Here is a 22,777-nt window from a genome sequence, read left to right as displayed (position 1 = left end):
TTGTCTTGAACTTCATATTTTATATTCTTTAGTGATTATTTACCATTTATCAAACCATATGTTTATATGTTTACATTCGCCCAAAATTACGATATATCGGTTATGAATATTTTTGTTTCATTAAAACAAAAGTATGACAAAATTAAAATTCTTCAGTAGAGTTATTCAACGAAATGTATAATTATATCGTCGAATAATATTTGAAAAGATGTGGTTAATAGGCAAGTCGTCCATTAAGTCTTATAGTTTTCTTTGACCTTGTTTGTTAAAAATGGAGAAAACTGTAAAATATAAATACACGGATAATATTTTATCTTCGAAATAATATTGTTCTGAAGTGCAGCAGTGCAGCAGCTGAAACTGTTCATTTAATACAATAGCAAATAAACAAATGTCCTCCAAGGAGTTGCAAATTTCCATGCTCTTAAGACTTTCAAGCGTTCTCATTCCTTTAAGAAAATATCTGATCACTCTAGACGAAAGTAATTCACTGAAAAAAATATACGATCCCCGCAGGACACTTAAACGAAAATATATTATTACATTTTGCCAGCTTAAGTTTGACCTTTTGTGAATCCTAGACAGGCTAAGGAAGTGTTTTTATTAGCGATATGATTGGATGTACAATAATTTGAAGTTTTATCTATGAATATCTGCAGTGTGTATATTTACAATATAAGCTTTGAATATAAAAAAAAAGATGTGGTATGATTGCCAATGAGACAACCCTCCTCAACATACCAAAATGATACAGGAATTAATAACTATAATTCACCGTACGGCATTCAACAATGAGCAAATCCCATACCGCATATGCATCTAAATAAGGCCTAAAATCACCATGTAAAACAATTCCAACGAGAAAACTAACGGGTTTTTTTATGTCAAAAGAACAAATATGTAACACTTAAACGAACAACAACCTCTGAATTACAGACTCCTGACATGGGACAGGCACGTACATAAAATAATGTGGCGTAGTTAAGTATGTAAGCGGGATCCCAACCCTCCACTAACCAAGGACAGAGGTATAACAGAGGTTCATATTTTGTAGAGATTGTATCGACAAAACTTAAAAAATGAGATAACATTATTGAATAAGCTCCGTTGGAATTTTGTCGTGATTCTATTTGACTTGAGTTGTTAAAACATAATGATATAGTACTGATGTCACACATAACTGATTGTTCAGCTTTCTATTACGGCAAGTAGTAATTTGAAACAATGTAAGTATGTTCTCATAAACTACTGATTTCCTTATGGTTATATTCAAGTCTATGTTGATTCGGTCATTAATCGAAACGATCAATATCACCATAGGCAAAACGTGTTCCATAAATATATACATATAAACTTTAAATGAACAGATTAATGGGACGAACGCAATTATAAAATGATATAATTTTTTTTCTTCAGAATTTTAAAAGCCAAAAGGTATGTTATATTTTACGGGTATAAACCTATGTAGATGTAGATTTGAAATTTTATAGAACGCTATCGCGAACTGTTTACTCTAAATGAAGATGACAATTTATATGATGTTCAGACGAATGTATGTTTTGTTGCACATTGTGAAGGGGTTTTTTTCATAATGCGTTTTCGAGAAAAAGTTAAAAACAATTATGATCGAAGCATTATAAAACAAATATACCGTTTTAAAGATTATGTCATTGTATCACTGTTTAAAGTAACTCATCGTATTCGCCAATATGAGTATGTATCATATTATCTTTGTGTAATTTGCCATATAAATGTTTGTATTCAATAAACACCGTAGTAGATATGTCATCATTAGAAAAAATCATAAGTGAATTCATTTAACGTCGTTTACATAAGTATAAACGTACTCATCAAAAACTTTATTCACACATTCATCGAATGCAGTATAGAAGAAAATACTTACATATTTTTTTTCGCATGAATGTCTTTGTTATAGTATTTTCGCAGCTCGTATTCTTTATTTCAGAAAAAATGCAATTGGAGGAATTGGATAATCATTATTTTTGTTTTTTCGTGCTTATCCGTTGTAGCAGGATTGATTGTCCAAAATGAATATGGTATGTAGTATAAAGTTTACACATTTAGAATTAGTCGTCTAATCGTCAATACAAAGCGAATGATCTGTTTGTAATTTTGTTTTAAAATGAATTAGACAAATTAGTATAAAGTGATAATTAGAAATCATTCAGTATCATAAGGTCATAGTTTATGTCCTACACTATCCTTTTTAAATAAAGTAGACATATCATGACCGAATTCACAACAATCGACAGAAGTCAAGTTTTATAGCTTATTTTCGTATTCAAGAGATGTACTAATAAACACATTATTGATATTATATACAGAATTAAAATAGCAGTTTGGCATACTAAACTAGACAGTGCAATGTTTTTCAAACCTGAAGTGTTAAGTAAGGTTCTTATCAACAGATATTCAATAATAGTGTTAATGTAACTATTCCCTAATACACGTATTGTGTAGTCGAACAACAGTCAAGATTAATTTTTTTATGCTAACAGAAATAAATCTGATTTTTTTTTCTTGTGTTACATAAATTAATTACAGACTTTAGATTTTGTCCTGATTGATCAACGTGTAACGGTGTGACCATCAATTCGACTAAAATGTTTGATTGAATACAGCAGATTTTCAAAATGATTTAAGATCGAGTTTGTGCTTTCTGTACTTAAAATGTTGGCTGAAACACTGAAGGTCCTCATTTCCTAGGAAATTGTTTCTCATAGCTTAACAACACTTTTATTTTCACCTTCATTGGTCTTTTTGAGTATACGCCTGATTTTATTACCACGTCATACATTTTGAAATGGTCTAGCTGTCTTGTATTTTTATGATATATTTCATCGCTATCCTAGCATTATTTCAATCGTTCTCATGAAATACTGTTTTGTATGGGTATGCCCACTGTTTTACATTGGTCTCCTCCTGCTTTAGCTTGAATGTTCGTGTCCTCAATACATTCTTATTTTCACTTCATATATTATTGATCTATTAAGCAATTTCCCAAATGTTATCTCTTTTTTTAAATACTAGTATTTGTTCACGTCACAGGTTCGAAAAAGGAAACTCCAGATGATCCACCTACTCAATCTCTGATTGTGGGTAAGTTTTGTTTATAATTTTTTACAGAAAACTAACGTTATGCTCCTTTAAAATAGTTTAGTTGTTTTCTGGGTTTTTTTTTATCTAATAGGGAACTTATATTGAGATAAATAATTGTTGAATCTCATACATTATCAAAACAAAATTATAACAGAAATGAAACATGGATCTACCTTTTTTTTAAATCATGAAATTAAAAGGATTTCAGGTAATGCATTGATTAATTACTGTTTCGTTCAAGGGGCAAATATTTCTTAACTTTAAGAGTACATGTCATGCTCAGAATATGACAATTATAATGAAACGTCCTAAAGAAATGCGTCTTTTGTTTCAGGTTTTCTTTAACAGATTAAAGATTGAATGTGTTCAATGTACTAATGATATTGTTTCCCTTATGTTTTGGGTTGTGTTATAATATAAAATGACAAAGATGTGGCATGCTGGACAATAATACAAATATACATAGGTCAATGGACCAATATCAGAACAATTATAAGTCACCGTCAAACATTTAATTCAACAATGAACAAGCCCTATACCGTACCATAAGTTGTTTAAGGTCATATATAGTTCAAAGTATGACAAACAGCTTGATGTATATCACGCAAAAAATAAAGTGAATATTGAATAAAGTATTGTCTTTTTTAGATAAATGTGAAAATGATATATCTACTGCAACGGTTGGAGAACAAATATGTATTCCTTACACACAACAGTTTACTAGCAACCCGTCAGGTATACAGGTGAAACAAGTGTCATCGCAATACTTCAGTGCACTTTCAAGTTTTTACATCAATGTGTCAGCCGATACGGTTTCCCAAAAAAAAGAAGATTGGATAATTAACTACAACATTTCAAGACCTGACCAACCATTGCGTTTCATGAAGGAAAATGCAACATGTGACAGTATTGGTATTTACGAAATTACTATAGAATATGAGGATGGAAATGTAACATCCTTCAAATTTGAAATCAGTTTTGGAGGTATGCATAAAATTAGTAATGACCATATAGCGGGTTATTTCGTGGGTATAAATTTTTCCCGATTAAGGGACAACAAGGTATTCTAAAAGTTTGGCGAATATTTTGGTGGATAATGACATTGTTGTAGTAAAAAGGTTGTGAAACTTGACAATCCCCTTCCCTTTCATGAATGTGACCTACCGAATTAGACTATTTACCGGATTTGCAACACGACGGGTGCTACAAGTGGAGCAGGATCTGCTTACCCTTCCGGAGCACCTGAGATCACCCCTAGTTTTTGGTGGATCGTGTTGTTTATTCTTTAGTTTTCTATGTTGTGTCATGTGTTTTTCTGTTTGTCTTTTTCATTTTTAGCCATGGCGTTGTCAGTTTGTTTTAGATTTATGAGTTTGACTGTCCCTTTGGTATCTTTCGTCCCTCTTTTTTTTGACAAACAAGTGACTAAAGTTATGGCTGATTAGATTGATTTTTCGGAATAACCTCATATTTTTTTTATTAGATTCTGCTACAGTGAATCATAAGATTCCGCTAATTAGATATCAGTTACAGGTATTCAAACGTCTTGTAAATTTTACGATTAATTAGTCACGAAATTTACCGGATATTGCTGTACAAAAAAAACACGTTTTAAAAAACATCTTCACAGTGGTAATGAAGTCATAACACGAATCATGATAAATCATATTGATTGAGAAAAGAAAACAACAAAAATCAGTTTGTTTGCTTCTAACTGTAAATTAGATCCATGTCCCATCTGAAGAAGATGCAATGACCGCTATTTTTGTTTTTGTTTTGAACACCTACATGTTTTGGTAACACATATGAAGAAACCTACAGTAACGTAGGAAAAGCTGGAAGTATGAATTAGGAATCAATTTCTATCAGTTCTAACTATTCTTTTGTACTTATGTGCTTTCTCTAAGATCTAAACACAGAGTGTTAATTGTTGTCGAAATTTGTGTTCTGAAAAATAGTTGAAGAAGCCATTGGCATATCCAGTAAATAAAATGTTGTTCTAACGGATATTTTTTTTTCTGTTTGAATATCAGAAGAGAACTTGAAGATTCAATTCAAAAAAGGGTTATCATTGAATTTGATTTCCATTTACCAATCGTTATAGTTTCATGGGTTTCGAAGTTATCTTCGAATGAGAATGGAAATGGGGAATGTTTCAAAGAGACAACATTGCGAATAAAGAGAAGATAGCAGCACAAAATCACCAATTGGTCTTCAACACAGCGAGAAGATCCCACACATAGAGACGGGCTTAATCCGGTCATAAAACCTAAAACATCTAGGCGATTTAAGACCTGGTCACAACGAACCCACGAAACATCTATGCAGCCTCACGACATGAAACTTTGTCAAATCGTGGTCGTTTGTGATCATCGTACAACAGTCTCACGATATTTTGAGCATCGTTGCCCTGTCGTGTGTCGTAGGACGAAAATTGGACATTTATCTTTTTTTTGCTCTACAATTTTTTTTTATCGTGTCACTGTCTTGTGGCTTTCGTGATAGTGTCTTACCACTGTCGTGCGACTGTCGTGCAATAAACACATTGTCTTGGGAACCAACATAAACCATTTTAATAAAGAACAATCGTACAACTGTTGCACGACTATCGTATGACATTCCTACGACTGTTGCAAGACGCTCGTGATACAGTCGCACGATTGTCTCACGAATACCAAATTTCGTACGATGCTTGCACAACATTAACTGTCCGTCGTACGATAGTGATACATTCCTCGTACAACATATTTTAGAAGAATACAATTTGGTGATAATGAATGTTTGGAAAAACAAACCATCTGTTTTTAAAATAGGATAACTATTCCACCAGAACGATTACGCTTATCCCTGCTAAATTAGCGCCTTATCGGACTGTTAGCGTTAATTCGATCCCGTGAACAATATAGGAGCCAACGAAACACCCTTCGTTGGTTGGTAAGGCCATGGATCGAAAGACGCCTGATATTTGGACAGAATAGTATACACTAATGCAAGAGATGAAGCGAAAATATGCCGGTAATATCGTTGGATTCATGAGGATGGAGCCAAGTTTGTTTCAAGACAGTGGCACGACAGTCGTACGACAGTGCCACGTCGGTAACACCCGCATTCCATATCATGAAAACGTGAAAAATAGCCCCACACAACTCACGAGTGTCGTACGACTGCAGCACGACAGACTTGCGACTGACCTACGACAGTAAAATTACAATTATTTTTGCTCTGTTTTGTACCCATCGTGGATATGTCGAAGTTGATGTGACCATTCGAAATGTTGCACGACAGTGCCACGACAACTATTGTATAGATCTTCCACGAAAAAAAGTCGTACGAACTGTTGTGGCCGGGGCTTTAAATATGAAATAAAACAAAACTAGTATTGTTATTCTGTTAACGCAATACATTATGAATTATCTTTATATTTTCTTTTTTATTATAGATCCACAGCTAGAGCAAAGCGTAACTCGACTTAATGACAAAGTTTATGTCCATTGTGAAATGAAAAAAACGTGCATGGCCAGTTCTTTAGCATTGTTTGTAAACGATGGGGCATCGTCACGTTTGATACCTGATATAGATGTATGTAGCTTTACTGATAAGAACAGTGGTACCACAGTCTCAGCTGACGCGATCCTTCATGTTTCGCAGTTATCGGAAAATCATACGATATCCTGTGTTCCACTAATGACGAATATGGAACTTTCTGCAAACCTGACATCAACTTCCGGTATACCTGTATGTGAAGGTGGTATGTATTACATTAATCATTTTCAATATCTTCTTATTTGGGACCTGCAATTACCTTGCACAAATATATGTAGATGCTAGCTAATTAGTTTTCAAGTTTGGTTGTTGACATCGATCACGCTCAGGACTATAAATTTGGCGAAAATAATGTAGTTTTTCAGACATAAAATGAAGAGTAGGGACGAACCAGTCTCTTTCAGTCTTATTCTTGCATTTTTTTCGCTTAACTGACAAAATGTCAGAAAATACAAGTCAAAAAAAATTTGTGGATTCATGTATTCATTTGTTACTCAGAGCAATCTAAGATTAAAGAAAATAATCAAAACCATTTTGGTTTGAAGTATGAATGATTCGGGAAAAAGTAATTTTTTGTTCGTCTAGTTGAATTTAACAATATAAATGTAATCCTTTATTTCCGATGTAGTAATACACATGTACTAGTTTGTAAACATGTTTTAGTGTTCGACAGTTAGAGAGACAGAGAGTCAATTACATCCATATTTTCTGTTTTATAGATTGTGTACCTGATTGCAAGGATGATCCACAAGGCGAAGCATACTTTCCAGACAAAAATGACTGTTCTAAGTTTCACCAATGTTCGAACGGACAACTTGTGTCTCAATCCTGCTCACCATCAACATACTGGTCAACTAGAAAATGCACGTGTCTTCATTTTGATGATGACATTTGTAATAGAGACACTAAAAGATTCTTAAGTCCTCTTTTGTCCGTCGAAAAATGCACCAATGCATCGCTTGTGTAGTGAAATTTTAGGAAAAAAAGGGTGACTAGGGAAACGAAATATGGTCACTGGGTCTTCTTCCGACCGGCAGTAAAACGCTTGCCGAAGTGGGGTGTGCACTTAGTTTGCAGGATATATCAAGTTCGCAGTCACGTCCGGTCAGAATGGGGATGTTTAATCCGATATCTCGTGTTAAATGAGTGCCACCCTTTGCACATTAAGACCCTTGCAGCAACCCTATGAGGGGTTTGTAGGTGGCATATTGCACGGCAAAATTTCTGACCCTATCCAATATAACCTCATTTTCCAGTGGCAGTCCAAATTTTTCCCGAACATCATCTCGAAATGCTTCTATTATGACAAGACCTACCTATTGTATTTATTGTTAACTTGTTCTCATCCTTAATATGCATAAAATATTTGCCACTGGACGTTAAACAACTAACAATCACTCAAGCAATTAGAAACAAATATATCAAATAATATAGGTTCATTTCTTCGTTAATATCAATTTTCTTAAGTTACCATAATGATTATGTTCGAGTCCCTGCATTGGACACGGCGAGATAAGTGAAAGTATTTAAGTCCACGGTACTAGGGCATCGGGTTTCTATGCATGTTGCACCTTAAAATTTAAATGCACTTTTTTCAAACAAATATGAATATTTCACAAAATGTGTACATGTACAATTCCGAGAGAAGACGATTATATTCACTACATTTCCGAATTTACAAGTATTATACAAAAATACTTAAAAGTAAATATATTCTAGAATGTGATAAATGAACTTATTAATGTATTTGATTAATTACATAAATGGTATCTGTATAGTAATACTGTGAAAGATACGATTTGTTTTGATGAGTGACTGCTGAATGTATAGTAATTATGTTTTTGTTATATGAATGATGTGTGTATAGTAGTATTGATAAAGATACTATTTGTTTTGATGAATGACTGCTGAATGTATAGTAATTCTGTTTTTGTTATATGAATGGTGTCTGTTTAGTAGTAATGGGAATGAAACTTTCCTGTTTTGTTTTATGAATAGTTTATGTATAGTAATACTTTGAATGATATAATTGGTTTAATGTGTTTGCCCCTTGATGACATATTCGTATATAAGATGATAATTTGATGCTTTATATAACTTTGTAGTTGTAAAGATGTATTACACAAGAAATAAACTACCATTTACTTTCAAATTGGATGCCGGTCCATAAATATTCATTATTGCATGATGTTTTATATGACAAACTGAAGTTTCATATTGAAATCTCATTATTCAAATCATTTATTATAATAACATAAAACAATGCACTTTGTCTTACTCTTTTGTTCTGATGCTAGGCATTTATGTCTGCTAGAACCCTTTCCTAAAGGTAAGGCAGATAGCACATACATAAGGGTTTATCTGAATGATGGAAGTTAAGTTGTATATATTTTATTTGGATTATGGCATTCATTTTATTTAGGATTTTACATCCCTTTCCAACAAACCTATGTAAGAACAACTCACTCTGTTGACTGAATGATGTATGGGATATTAACTTCCCTTTTTTTCTTTATATTTGAATAAGTCCAGTCATTTAGTTTGTGTATTGTTTGGGAACAATCCCTGCAATATTGATTATGTAAGTTTTGGATTTTGAAACATACCTCATATATCTCATGTATATTTTCTTTTTTATAAATTTAAAATTCAGAAAGGAAATGGTGAATATGTCAAAGCGACAACCACCCGACCATAGAGCAAACAACAGCCGAAGGCAACCAATGGGTCTTCAATGTAGCGAGAATGCCCGCACCCGTAGCTGTCCTTCAGCTGGCCCCTAAAATATGCATAATAGTACAGTGATAATGGACGTCATACTAAACTCCGAATTATACACAAGAAACTAAAATTTAAAATCATACAAGACTAACAAAGGCCAGAGGCTCCTGACTTGGGACAGGCGCAAAATTTGTTTATCACTGTTATTTTGATCTGATTTGTGTTATTTGTACATTTTCATCACAAAGAGACATATTTTAACAAAACAATGCTTTAAAGCCTTAAAATTAAGAATGACAATGAGTACTCCAGTACTCGTTCAGATGGCCAGGTAATCGAGTACAATTTTAGTACTCGAAACTCGTTTGTTCCTATAAATCATGATATTTTCTACCTTTCCATTTCCTCTCACCTTAGTTCCCTTTGCAAAAATCCTTCGTTATACTAATGAAAAAATATGTATATTCAAAACACAAAGACGTTTATCCTATTACTGTTATGTGTTAAGTACAGATATTTGTAAGAGCCAGGCAGGGGGTGATTCATGTATGTCTCAGAACTGCTTTATTCTTTTATATAATAGGCAGCTTAGATTGAAACAAAGTTTGCAAGCTTTTTTATTCAATTTTATTGAACGGTTGCTATGGAAACATGCAGTCATTTTTTTGAGGAATTTATGATGAAATCAGGCATGAAAATTGGAAACTATCGACTTTTTGGTAGCAGCAATTTTATGATAAAGACAATTTCAAGAAAAAAAATAATTTCAACATATAATTAGGCATTATTTACAGTATATATTTTGATGTTGAGGTTGTGATTTTTTTTTTTATATAAGGCTAAAACGGTATTTAAAAAGGTGCAAAAATCTGTATTTTTACATTTTCTGAAAATAGCTCAAATATCATATTTTAAATCAAGAAAAATTGACATTGAGCAGACAAGTTCATTCTAAACTATGATTGCATCTTAAAGTTCATACATTGAATAATAAAAAACAGGAAAAAAACATCTGGGATTTTTTGAAAATTTTTGTTACCATGTCAACAAAAATTGGTAAAATTCATAAAAATGACAAAACAAAATACTTGTTCATTATCAAAATTTTTGCTATTTTTTTTTATATTATTGTAATTTAACAAACAATATAACTTATGATTTGTTTGAAAATGATAAAAAAATTTATATAAGCTTTAATTTAAGTGGCTGAAAGACCATAGCAACCAAAAAAAAGCCCTAGCGACTGGTCTGAAATTGCTGAATTAATTCAGAATCAGCATCAAATACATGGTTTTCTAGGTATTTGATACATATAAATAATGGAGTTTGAATTATATACTCAACAGTTATATATATATTATTAGATAGCTAATTAACACTTGGTCTGCTATTGGTTACCATGGGGGAAAAAAGTTCAGATGTTCAGATTTGATACAAACCATTTTGTACCTTATGATATCTGTTTTGCAGCCTTGTAAATGGACTTCTTTCACCTTTAATCTGGCTTAAAGTTTTGTCCAACGACGGGAAAATACTCGGACGCTTTCTTTTTCGTTTTTATCCAAAATTACCCAAACTGAATGATCATAAAAATGGATGACAAATGCGACTATGCATGTTACCTATAGGACACAGATCTATAGGCATGATGATTAATTTATTGTGGAAGAATGAGAAGCAACATACGAAATGAGGTCTTCTCGTTTAGTACTAGTATAGATGACACTGAGAAGTTATTAAACTTTTATTATTGTTAGAAAAAGCGACTGGCGTAACATGCGCTCATGGGGCAGCTGTATATTTGTATTTTATGGAATTACACTCCTAGAATCAGTTAAAAGTACATTTGAACTTTGCAATATATCTGAGGTAGTTAATGATTATTATGTACACCTTAGCTGTGCATGATCCTGATCTATGAAAGATTCAAACAAAAACGACTCAAAATGCAACAGTGTATATATTTCAATTTGTTGAGTCTTTTCAATGAGCAAAGACAGTCATGACAGTACTGAGAGTGAAACAAAGCAAAGCATGCAGTTATATTCCCCTTAGAAAAATGAACATTATTAACAGAATTATATGTATTTTTTTAAATAAACTATATGATTATCATTTGATTGACTATTATGGGTGATACTTGTTACCATGGCAACTGTTGTAATAATACTTAACGATTGTAGTTTAGAGCTTATATATGCTTCGATGCATGTCTTTTCATACAGGTTTGGAAACAATTGAGAACATTGAATTCCCTATATACTGCAGAATTCAACAAATAATAACTCTGTTTTCAAGGAGAAAATACGTTACATGGTGATAAAATTTAAGAGAGCCCCACGCAATGTTTTTTTGGGGTCAGGTAGTATTCAAACTTTGTTACTACAATGCTAGTTATGCTTAACATATTTTCAATTTTTGGAAGAACACACGAGAAAATTTGACAATTTCACAATACTTCATGATTCCGAAAAAAATAAATGTTTTTTAGTATTTTTTAACAAATCTAAAAGTCGGGGTTGAACTGCAATATTAACTAAGCTCTGGAGCTAAAACCAAGCTATATAGATGTTATTCATATATGAAATGAAATTTCTGAAAATAAAGTTGATTCTATTCATAATATAATCATTATTCTATTTATAATCAGGCTCTCCGACCAAAAGTTATCTTTTTTTTTCAAGAATCTACATGTAGGATTTTTTTTAAATAAACCTACCCCCCTTTTTCCTAACCTTCGGTTCTAATTCCAATGTTTCATTATATATTACATTCTTGAACCTTCTGAAAGGACAGACAAGACTGTGAGTGAAGCAAAGCATGCAGTCATACTCTAACTTGTATATAAACACCGTCTATATATAATATATGTATTTTACATAAATTTCTATTGATACATTTTAAAATAGATGTTGCTATGGGTAATATGTATTTCCATGGTAACTTTTGAAGTCAGCAACTATTAACGATGGTAATTTAAAGTAAGCTAATGCTTAAATGTAAATTTTTTTATCAGTTATGAAACAATTTAGTACATTTAAGCTCTAAAACTGCAATATTCTGCAAATAATAACTCCGTTTCCAGGGAAAAATTCGGTTGCTATGGTGATAAAACTAAAGAAAGTCCCAAGCTTTTTTTTATTTAATTTGGTACAGTAGTATCCAAACTTCATAACTATAGTGCTAACTATGCTATACATAGTTGCTCTTTTCTGAAAAACACAATAGGAAATTTGATAATTTTGCAAAAATCCCAAATTCAGAAAAGTTGAAAATATGCATTTTTTGGGCAAACATTTTCAAAAAAATTACAAATTTAATTTACATGCAATCTTAATTAAAATGATGCTTAAACCAAGTTGTATCAATGTTCAAAGAAAGTTAATGAAAAATGCTTGAGACTATTCCTAACCAGGCTCTGAATTGTAGTGATTTAGCTGATTTTTGAAAGATTTTACTATGCCTCACAACCAAAAAATAGAGTGTCCGTTACCATGGCAACCACTCATTTTTTCCCACTCATATTTAATTTTTGAGCAGTATTCAGTTACTGCTTCTTCTAGGCCATTTATAGATAAAATCTGAAACCCTCACCAATCACATGTATATGGCACCCTGCCTGGTTCTTACAAAGAGCTGTACTTAAATCTTAGTCTAAGGTTTATTTTAAATAGAAAAACGTGTTTTATAGCAGTACCAGCATGTTCCTTCCGAGAGGACTTGTTCATGTTCTAGACCTATTGTAACACAATTCAAAACATATTTTAACCTGAAGTTGTGGGTCATATTATATTTCTGAATAAGAACAAAATCAAAATGCCCTGAGGCGAACCTTCCACAAACTATTAGAGACACTCTCATTAATCTATTATTCACAAGCTGTACACTAATTAAATATCATTTCGTATCAGTATTTGAAGTTCAATATTTTGTTGACAAATAATGACATTGGTCCAAATATAACTCCACAAGAACTCCACAAGAACAGATGATAAATATTCTCTATCAGGTTGGACTATATTAACATAGTGATGGCTTAATTAATATCCTTGATTACTGATTCGGTTTCTGAATACACAAAAATAAATGCTATTAAGTAAGGTGATCTTAATTTAACAGTGGTCTGTTATTCATTGTTCTATTGACAAAAAGGACTAGCGATATACATCACTAAATTATGGTCTGCAATGATACATGATTGAGTTCTGCAACAATACGTTTGTCTTTCGTTAAGATTTAAAGTGATGCCATCATATTATGATTAAGTTTATAAAAGATAATAACAAAATCCAATTAACAAAATTTTAACTAGACTTTAAAGATCTTTTGACATCTTTTGACATCCCTGCCAAATAGATATTTAACGATTTGGTATGAGTGCCAATGAGACAACTCTCCATCCAAGTTACAATTAATGAAAGAAAGTGTTAGTTAGGTCAAGTTACAGCCTTCAACACGGAGCCTTGGTTCACACCGAACAGCAAGCTATAAAGGGTCCAAACTATTACTGATGTAAAACCATTGAAACAAGCAAACCCACGGTCTAATCCATATAAAAACGAGAAACGAGAAACACGTATGAACTGCTTAAACAGACGACAACTACTGTTCATCAGATTCCTATATATGTTTTGTGCGACCAAGTTGAACAGAGATCACCCCTAGTTTTTGTTGGGGTTCGTGTTGTTTATTCTTTAGTTTTATATGTTGTGTCATGTGTACTATTGTTTTTCTGTTTGTCTTTTTAATTTTTAGCCATGGCGTTGTCAGTTGGTTTTAGATTTACGAGTTTGACTGTCCCTTTGGTATCTTTCGTCCCTCTTTTGAACAAAATATTTCTACAGGGAGACATGGAAATATATTTTTAAAAAAACAACAGTCATCGTTTGTTTTACGTCATTAATAACATTTCCGTGCTGTTATGTAGAATGATTTAGAAATATATTAAGTTATCTGATAATTGCGCCTAGCATTGACTGTCAACGATTTACATGGACACGTTTACGTACAAATCAGTCAAAATGACCAAAACAGTGAAATTGATGATAAGGGTATTTTAGAATCTCTAAGGCATTCGTAATTGCTAGTAATATAGTTATCAAAGGTACCAGGCTTATAATTTATAACCTTACACGAGCATTTCGTCTACATTAGACTCATCAGTGACGCTCATATCAAAATAGTTAAAACGCCAAACAATTCAGGTTTAATCCACCATTTTCTACATTTGAAAATGTCTGTACCAAGTCAGGAATATGACAGTTCTTGTTCATTCGTTTGTGATGCGTTTTGTTATTTGATTTTGCCATGTGATTATGGACTTTCCGAATTGATTTTCCTCTGAGTTCAGTATTTTTGTGATTTTACTTTTTATACAATTGAAGATCATTGATGACCAAAAACTCCAAAAAGTTGTGCCAAATACGGCTAAGGTAATTCATGCTTGGGATAAGACAATCCTTAGTATTTCGAATAATTCAAACTTTTGCAAACAGTAAATTAAAAAAAAAGACAATACAATGCATGTCAACACCGACGTGCTGACTACTAGACCATCCTGAACGAAACGTCCACCAACAGTAGCATCGATCCAGTAATGATAAAAGTTATCAAAGGTACCTCGCTTATAAAATGTGAAAAGAAAGGAGCGACAATTTAAAAGTATTTAAAAAACCAAATCACAGCGTTGCCTTTTTGTCTCAATTTTCATATTTTGGATAATTCGAAAACAGTGTGATCACTCTACTTTACCAACCAAATTTTGTAATACAAACCAGGTTTATAAATCAAAAATACAACGTAAACAGGATTATATGAATCACCAATAAAAATCTTGACAGTTCAAAGACACAAAGAACACAAAAAAACTCGTCCCCTGCAAAAAGTAAGTCGTACAAACCTTAATTAAGAACAAAAATAGGCTGGTTCAATACAGGCAAAACTGTGGTGGGGTGTAAATAGATGTACGTGCGCGGACGCCTCCCTATGTTTACATATTTTAAAGCCTTTATGTCCTATAATACATTATAATTGAAAAGCATAGTGCATCTAGATAATGATAGTTAATTTGAACAAGCGATCCATGATGAAATGCCACATCATTTAGAAAAGCAGGATCAAACTGATTCCCTATTACATAAAGCTAGCTTTGCTAAAGAAAGTAAATTCATTTTGTAGTCTGTTAATCGGAGAAATGAAATAGTGTTGCAAATGTTGGAAGCAAGATCGCTACATTGCCAAACAATTAAGAAACAAGTGTATATGTCAAATGTTCTACTGTTCAAACACCGTACTTAGTCAAACTTAACAGGTTAGAATTTATTTTCCAATTAGCAAGTTTGCTTTCATGAGTAATTGCTTATTTTTCTTATCGATCGTTTGCTTAATATTCGATTCAGTTGCGATCCACATATGCAAGATCAAATATTTCAACGCATTTAATGTTAATCTTCGGTTGGCATGAGGATATTACGGAATTTGATAAGACTGTTAAAAGTGAGAGGTTTTAAGCGCTATAAAACCAGGTTCAATCCGCCATTCGAAAATGTCTGTACCAAGTCAGGAATATGACAGAATTTGCCATGTGATTGAAGTTTCCGATTGAATTTTCCTCGGAGTTAAAAATTCAATACATCATCAAAAACACGCCCACAAACACGCATTAATAGTACTGGTAACAAATAGTCATTTAAAATTGTTTTGGTAAGAACAACAATGTGTTACAAAATTTAATGTAATACATGATATATTAACTTATCAAATTTTGTATTTATGCTAGACGCGCGTTTTGTCTTGAAAACATTCGTCAGTGACGTTCGTATCCAAAATAGATTATATAAGTAATGAATGATATTGCAAAAACTATTCATAGACAATTAAAAACCAATAGCACACAGTGATCATGATATCAATATACTTCCTTGAATAAGATTGCTTCCTATATTTTATATTGAAATATAATCCTGGTACCTTTGATAACTATTTTATATAAGGTAGGTTTATATCTACATTTATATTAGTATATCAGTTTTTTATCATTTGTCTAATGTTGACACAATTTCAATTTTCTTTCTACAGAGGCTATGATTTACAATGTATTATTCATTTTTATTTTAGTCGAGGGTATCATTTCTTTGTGTACATCATTAAGAACGTTCCGAAACTGTCCATTCATAAATTAGGCAGTTTTTAAGATCAATTTGGTTCCATTTTTGGTTATTTGGACTAGTATACGTACTTTCACATCACTGGCATTCCAATGTTAAAGTTAGTTTGGATAAATGTAAATTTACAAAGTCCTTTGGAACTCACAAAAATTATAAAGTGTATTGTTCATAAAAATAGTTTTCAGTTGTCATTTTGTAGACCTATATAACTGACTAAAAGATAAGGGCTTTGCTAATTGTTGATGTCCGTACGCTGATGTTTATTTCTGTGGCATTTGGTATTTGATAATCATACCACATCTTCTTTTTATATGATATGCTGATATAACATGTGAGAGCCATTTTTCTGTGCAATAGAGTATGTCTGTTTCTTAAGATTCAATTAAAAGATATTGAGTCATTTGCAGATAGAATTTTAAATTCTTTTAAGTCTTATATATATATATATTTAATATAGTATGTTATAAGTGTTTAAATATGTCACGGTATTTGATTGTATTTGTGTATTGAATAAGAATTGATATGGTAATGTGTTCTTTTGTTTGAAAATAGTTGGGGATTTCTATGACGTCTTGAAACTAAATGCTTTAACTTTTACATTTGTGTTGTATTTAAATATAAAGTCATTTAGGCAATCAATGATGTCTGTGAAAATGTTTGAAGACCTCAACTGTAATTTTGACGTCACAAAATCAATAGTTTTTTTACGTCTTTAATTAAACTTATCAACATATTTTTCAATCAATCCACTCATGTGCAGCGTAAGTGTCTATATGTTTTATGTGTTTTATAACCACTCAGTTTCTCCAACAAAAGTATGTTGTAATTTACACTTTGACATATTTTAGAACATAATGATTAAACTGTCTGAAGGTTGAAACTAGTATACAATTGAAATTGACCTTTATGACCTGTAACAAGTTAAAAAAAAAGGGGGACGAAAGATATCAAAGGGACAGTCAACTCGTAAATCTAAAACATACTGACAACGCCATGGCTAAAAATGAAAAAGAAAAACAGAAAAACAATAGCACACATGACACAACATAGGAAACTAAAGAACAAAACAACACGAACCCTACCAAAAACCAGAGGTGATCTAAGATAAGTGAAATGAAATAAAATACTGAACAAGGAAAATTCAAAAAGTAAAGTTCCTAATCAAATGGCAAAATCAAAAGCTCATTTACATCAATCGAATGGATAACGGCTGTCATATTCCTGATTTGGTACAGGCATTTTCTTATGTAGAAAATGGTCGATGGAACCTAGTTTTACAGCTGGATAAACCTCTCACTTTTATTACAAAATATTCTGTCTGTAGTTGAGTTGTTATCGGTGCTTTATCAGAGAGAAAAACTAAAACAACAGAAATTAGCAATCTATTTCCAAATACAATATCAAATATAGTGTAGACTTTTTGGAATATCCTTATCTTATTTTGAAAATATTTTCCGTCGAATTTCCTCAAGCCTGATCTGTTATATACCGTCAAATTAAACTATGGATACTTGCTTGACTACAATTTTCAGTAGTGATTCGAAATGCAATGAATGACAGTGCAGGGGTTTTGCTGCATACCTAAGATGAATCCGTCATACATGCGGAATGATGGTTGGCTGAATCAGTCGATATGGCTGAATCCGAACGTCGAAATGGATGGCAAGATGATTTTGTGGTTCAAACATATTGAAAATAGTATATTCTTCATTAATGATCTGATGTCAGATAATAATACATTATTTTCATATGATGAATTTTAAAACAAAGTATGATATCAATTCAAATTTTGTAGAATGTTATGATATTTTGATTGCGATTCAAAAGAGGTCGAAAAGTATAATAGAAAGTAGTTAAAACTGGAAATAATTGAAAATAAGTTAATAGATAAAGTTAAAAAGGAACAAAAATCTTATAAATTTGTCTATACATTATTGTTGGAGGATCATAAAATGATATCTTTATCTTCCAAAGAAAAATGGGAAAGAGATTTAAATATGCAAATTGAGGATTGGAATGCTATTTATTCCATGCCCTTCATTATAATCAGAAAATATTTTTAGCAATACTTTCAATTTAAGATTGTTCATAGGATTTTACCATGTTATTCATTTTTATTGATATGAAAATTTAAAGAAACTGAACTTTGTACGTTTTGTTCAGGATTAAAGAAAATATTTTTCAAATTTTTGGGGAATGTAATCTATCACAAAATTCTAGCTATCTATTATAGATTGTATAAAAAAATATATCATTTTCCTGCCTTTCAGTGCAAAAATGTCAATTTAGGTGTGTCTGAGGAAAACAGTAAAACAGTTAAGAATATTTTGTTGTTACTCGAATATTATATATACAAATGTAGACGTGAGAACATATCCCCCACAAAATATGGTGGGGTAGAATATTTCCAATATTGGATTAATATAGAAAAATACTCTTTGTCACTTAACCCCCAATTTAGTTGGAGACAAATCTCTCATCGCTCCCGTTTTCTGATGTGTTGCATGCGAGATCTAACGAAACCCGCTTTGAGGTTACATGTAAGTGACCTAGTAGGTGTGTCTTTTTCGACCAATGAAAACGAGTCTTCGTCGATCTTGAAAGTTTATCGTGAGGTTAAGGGATGTTATTCATTTTAATAAAAAAGAAATCGTCAGTCCAAATAATTCATAAACTTTTTTTATTGGCTTATTGATAGGTCGTCAACTCATTTGAATATCATTATAAATTCACAACTTCCACTTCGCTCACATGTAGCATCGGGCGGGTTTCGTTGGATCTACCACGCGATATATCGGAAAACGGGAGCAATGAGAGATTGGTTTTTAATTAGATTGTGTAACCCTTCTACAAAAAGTAAAAATGGATCAGAAATGGCATTTGTTAGAAGCAGCTTTTATATAAATTATTTTTTATATCTTATTATATCCTTATGACTTAATTGATCTATCAAGTATTATTTTATTTTTCATAATGTGTATCGAGTACTGTAGTATGTCATTTCACATGTTTCATCATCAAAAATAGAATAATTACATAACAAAAAAAAAGATTTGGAATAGCGCTGGGCATATATCTAGTTGACAAGACTTCTAAAAAACTGAATTGAAACAAAAAGACCGGCATTATCATCTCAGCGCCAAGCTATGAATTCCTGACTTGACACAAAATTAAACACCCGAGAGTCGTTTTAGATCATTAAAAGAAGACACCTCTACCAAGAAATAAAGCTTATCTGGTTGAAACAATAGCAAACCAAATTATTTGGTACATTTGTTCATTGTATATACACAAATAATTTTGTAAATTCATACATGGTAGTGTTTCATATCATTATTGTAAATGTGTAGTAAAAAGATTTTTGAATGAGTACTCATTTTACATGAAAACTGGTTTTGTATTTCATATATATTTTTGGGAGTTATCACAGTGTGTTGATACTTAAAATAACAATATATCTAGTATCTAGAAATCACTATTGTGTTTATGGTCTTAAAAATGTTCGCCCATTCTTAATTAGAATGTATTGTAAGTGAGTTTAATTAACCATGTACCCGTATAAAACTATTCATTACAATAAATAAAATATCATAATTGTACTGTTAAAAATACAAATAAAACATAATACAACACATCTGTCTTTAAAGATAGTCATACCATTTTACAAAATAAGATATATTCGAAATCATTTCTATTCAAATTGATATGGGAATGAAGAATGTTTCAAAGGGAAAAAAAACTCACACATCATGTTAATAGTGCAAGTAATAAGTATGTTTTCGAAATTCCTAATAAAAGCATAATTCTAATCACATCCAGATTTTCTAGCATAGGAATTTGCGAAATAGCAGTTGTAAAATAATGTAGTAAATCAGATGAAATCCTATTATAATAATTTATAAAACAAAAGTGGACTAATATTATTAATACTATGAAATGCCAAAATTTATTGAGGATCTTCGTTTCATCAATATAATGGGCATAACAAAAAGCAATAAAAATTATAAATATAAATAAAAACAATCTTAAATTTGTAAATAAAAAAATATAACTTGTAAACGAGGAAAAGTATAATGGCATTGCTATAATTCACATAGTCTGTTGAGTATTATATTATAATTTAAATGAATTACTATATACGTTGAACCACAAACGTCAAAATCAATCAATGGCGTAGTGGAATTAATAATTTTTGGATTCTCATAAATTCTATGTTTAACTTTTGGACTAGTTTGAATCTCGATCTATTTCTGTAATTTATTCTTACATACTTTTGATTTTTTAACCCTGTATGCGTACATTGCCTATGCAAATTTTAAAATTGTTTGTATGCACATTGAACGACAAATTGATGTGACGTATATAATTTTTCTGACGTCAGACACTCAAATCAATCCACGTGTTCATAGATAGTAGATGTTTTTTTGTCCTGTTAAATTGTTCCTTTTAAAAGTTTTGGATTCTCATAAATTCTATGTATAACTTTCGGACTAATTTGAATCTCGGTCTATTTCTGTAATTTATTCTTACATACTTTTGATTTTTTAACCCTGTATGCGTACATTGCCTATATAAATTTTGAAATTGTTTGTATGCACATTGAACGACAAATTTATGTGACGTATATAATTTTTCTGACGTCAGACACTCAAATCAATCCATGTGTTCGTAGATAGATGTTTTTGTGTCCTGTTAAATTGTTCCTTTTAAAAGTTTTGGATTCTCATTAATTCTATGTATAACTTTTGGACTAGTTTGAATCTCGGTCTATTTCTGTAATTTATTCTTACATACTTTTGATTTTTTAACCCTGTATGCATTCATTGCCTATGTAAATTTTAAAATTGTTTATAATCCTGGTACTTTTGATACTTATTGTATGCACATTGAACGACAAATTTATGTGACGTATATAATTTTTCTGACGTCAGACACTCAAATCAATCCATGTGTTCGTAGATAGTAGATGTTTTTGTGTCCTTTTAAAATTGTTATACGATGATGACTGATGTACCCATATTTTGACTATTTTATTAATTGTGACTGTTTATTTAACGCATCATGTAAATGTAGCGGAATTTGATGAGACTGTTATTAAAGTGAGAGGGTTAGCGCTATAGAACCAGGTTTAATCCACCATTTTCTACATTTGAAAATGCCTGTACCAAGTCAGGAATATGACAGTTCTTGTCCATTCGTTTTTGATGCGTTTTGTTTTTTGATTTTGCCATGTGATTTTGGACTTTCCAAATTGATTTTCCTCTGAGTTCAGTATTTTTGTGATTTTACTTTTTAATCCAATGGCATTACAAGATTATAGTCATATTCACCAACAAAAGAGACACGATTTAGTCATGCAAATCTTTTTTTCTATACCCATCACTTATATAAATTATCCTTTAATTGAAGAACCATTTGAATGTCTTCGTAACATCATATCTTTCATGATCCTTTTCACGTTCTTAAAACATGGCACATGATCTTTCACGAACCGAAGTATCAATTTTGTATACATATTTCTCTTTTTTCCTGATGATTCTTACACAAAATAACTTTGAGAATCATTTAATTCATTTAAATGGAATGCCCCTTTTTAAAGAAAAAGTAGTTTAGTTATCCGTTGCGAGTCCGTTGTTGTGCTGACCGAATAAAACGGACGCGTAACTAATGCATAATTGACAAACATATATGCAACGTACGAGAAACGGAACTTACCGGACAGAACAGATATCGGAGGTACATCCAACGGACGAGTACCGCATAAAACGGACACCTAACGGAAGCGTACCGGATAAAACGGATAAAATATATAGAACAAATTTCTCCTTTCTGGAATAAGATTACCTAGGTGGTTTCATTTTTCATTTTAGGGAATGATATATCTGACAATTTGGATTGTGTTTTGCTGATTGTTGAAGGCCGTACGGTGACCTATGAGTGTTAATCTCTGTGTCATTTGGTCTTTGTGGAGAGTTGTCTTATTATCATCAAGACCACATCTTCTTTTTATATAATATGATGATATTACATTTGAGAGCCATTTATCTGTGCAATATATTGTGTCTGGTTCTAAAGATGAAATTACTTGTTCTAATTCAGATTTTCATAGCTCGAAAATTATTGGTTATAGTTCTTATTGGTGTTTAAAATGGTTCCGGTTTTTGTTTGTGATATTTGAATCAGCTATGCCTTTTTTTTGTTATGGTAAATACATGTATGTGAAATTG

The 22,777-nt window shown here is 31.6% G+C and overlaps 1 protein-coding gene across 1 annotated transcript; it reads left to right on the top strand.

Annotated features, from left to right (window-relative positions):
• Window positions 1–1,423: 1,423 nt before the first annotated feature.
• On the top strand, window positions 1,424–8,940 carry LOC134712623 (uncharacterized). Its single transcript, XM_063574356.1, has 6 exons — window positions 1,424–1,434; window positions 1,967–2,057; window positions 3,070–3,120; window positions 3,769–4,104; window positions 6,560–6,868; window positions 7,383–8,940. The coding sequence occupies exons 4-6, from the start codon at window positions 4,002–4,004 to the stop codon at window positions 7,628–7,630; spliced, it is 660 nt and encodes a 219-aa protein (XP_063430426.1). The 5' UTR covers window positions 1,424–1,434; window positions 1,967–2,057; window positions 3,070–3,120; window positions 3,769–4,001; the 3' UTR covers window positions 7,631–8,940.
• Window positions 8,941–22,777: the final 13,837 nt, after the last annotated feature.

This window comes from Mytilus trossulus, chromosome 3 (assembly GCF_036588685.1).
Source record: "Mytilus trossulus isolate FHL-02 chromosome 3, PNRI_Mtr1.1.1.hap1, whole genome shotgun sequence".
NCBI classification, from domain to species: Eukaryota; Metazoa; Mollusca; class Bivalvia; order Mytilida; family Mytilidae; genus Mytilus; species Mytilus trossulus.
Note: the sequence above shows the minus strand (reverse complement) of the source record. Positions and strands in the feature narration are given on the sequence as shown.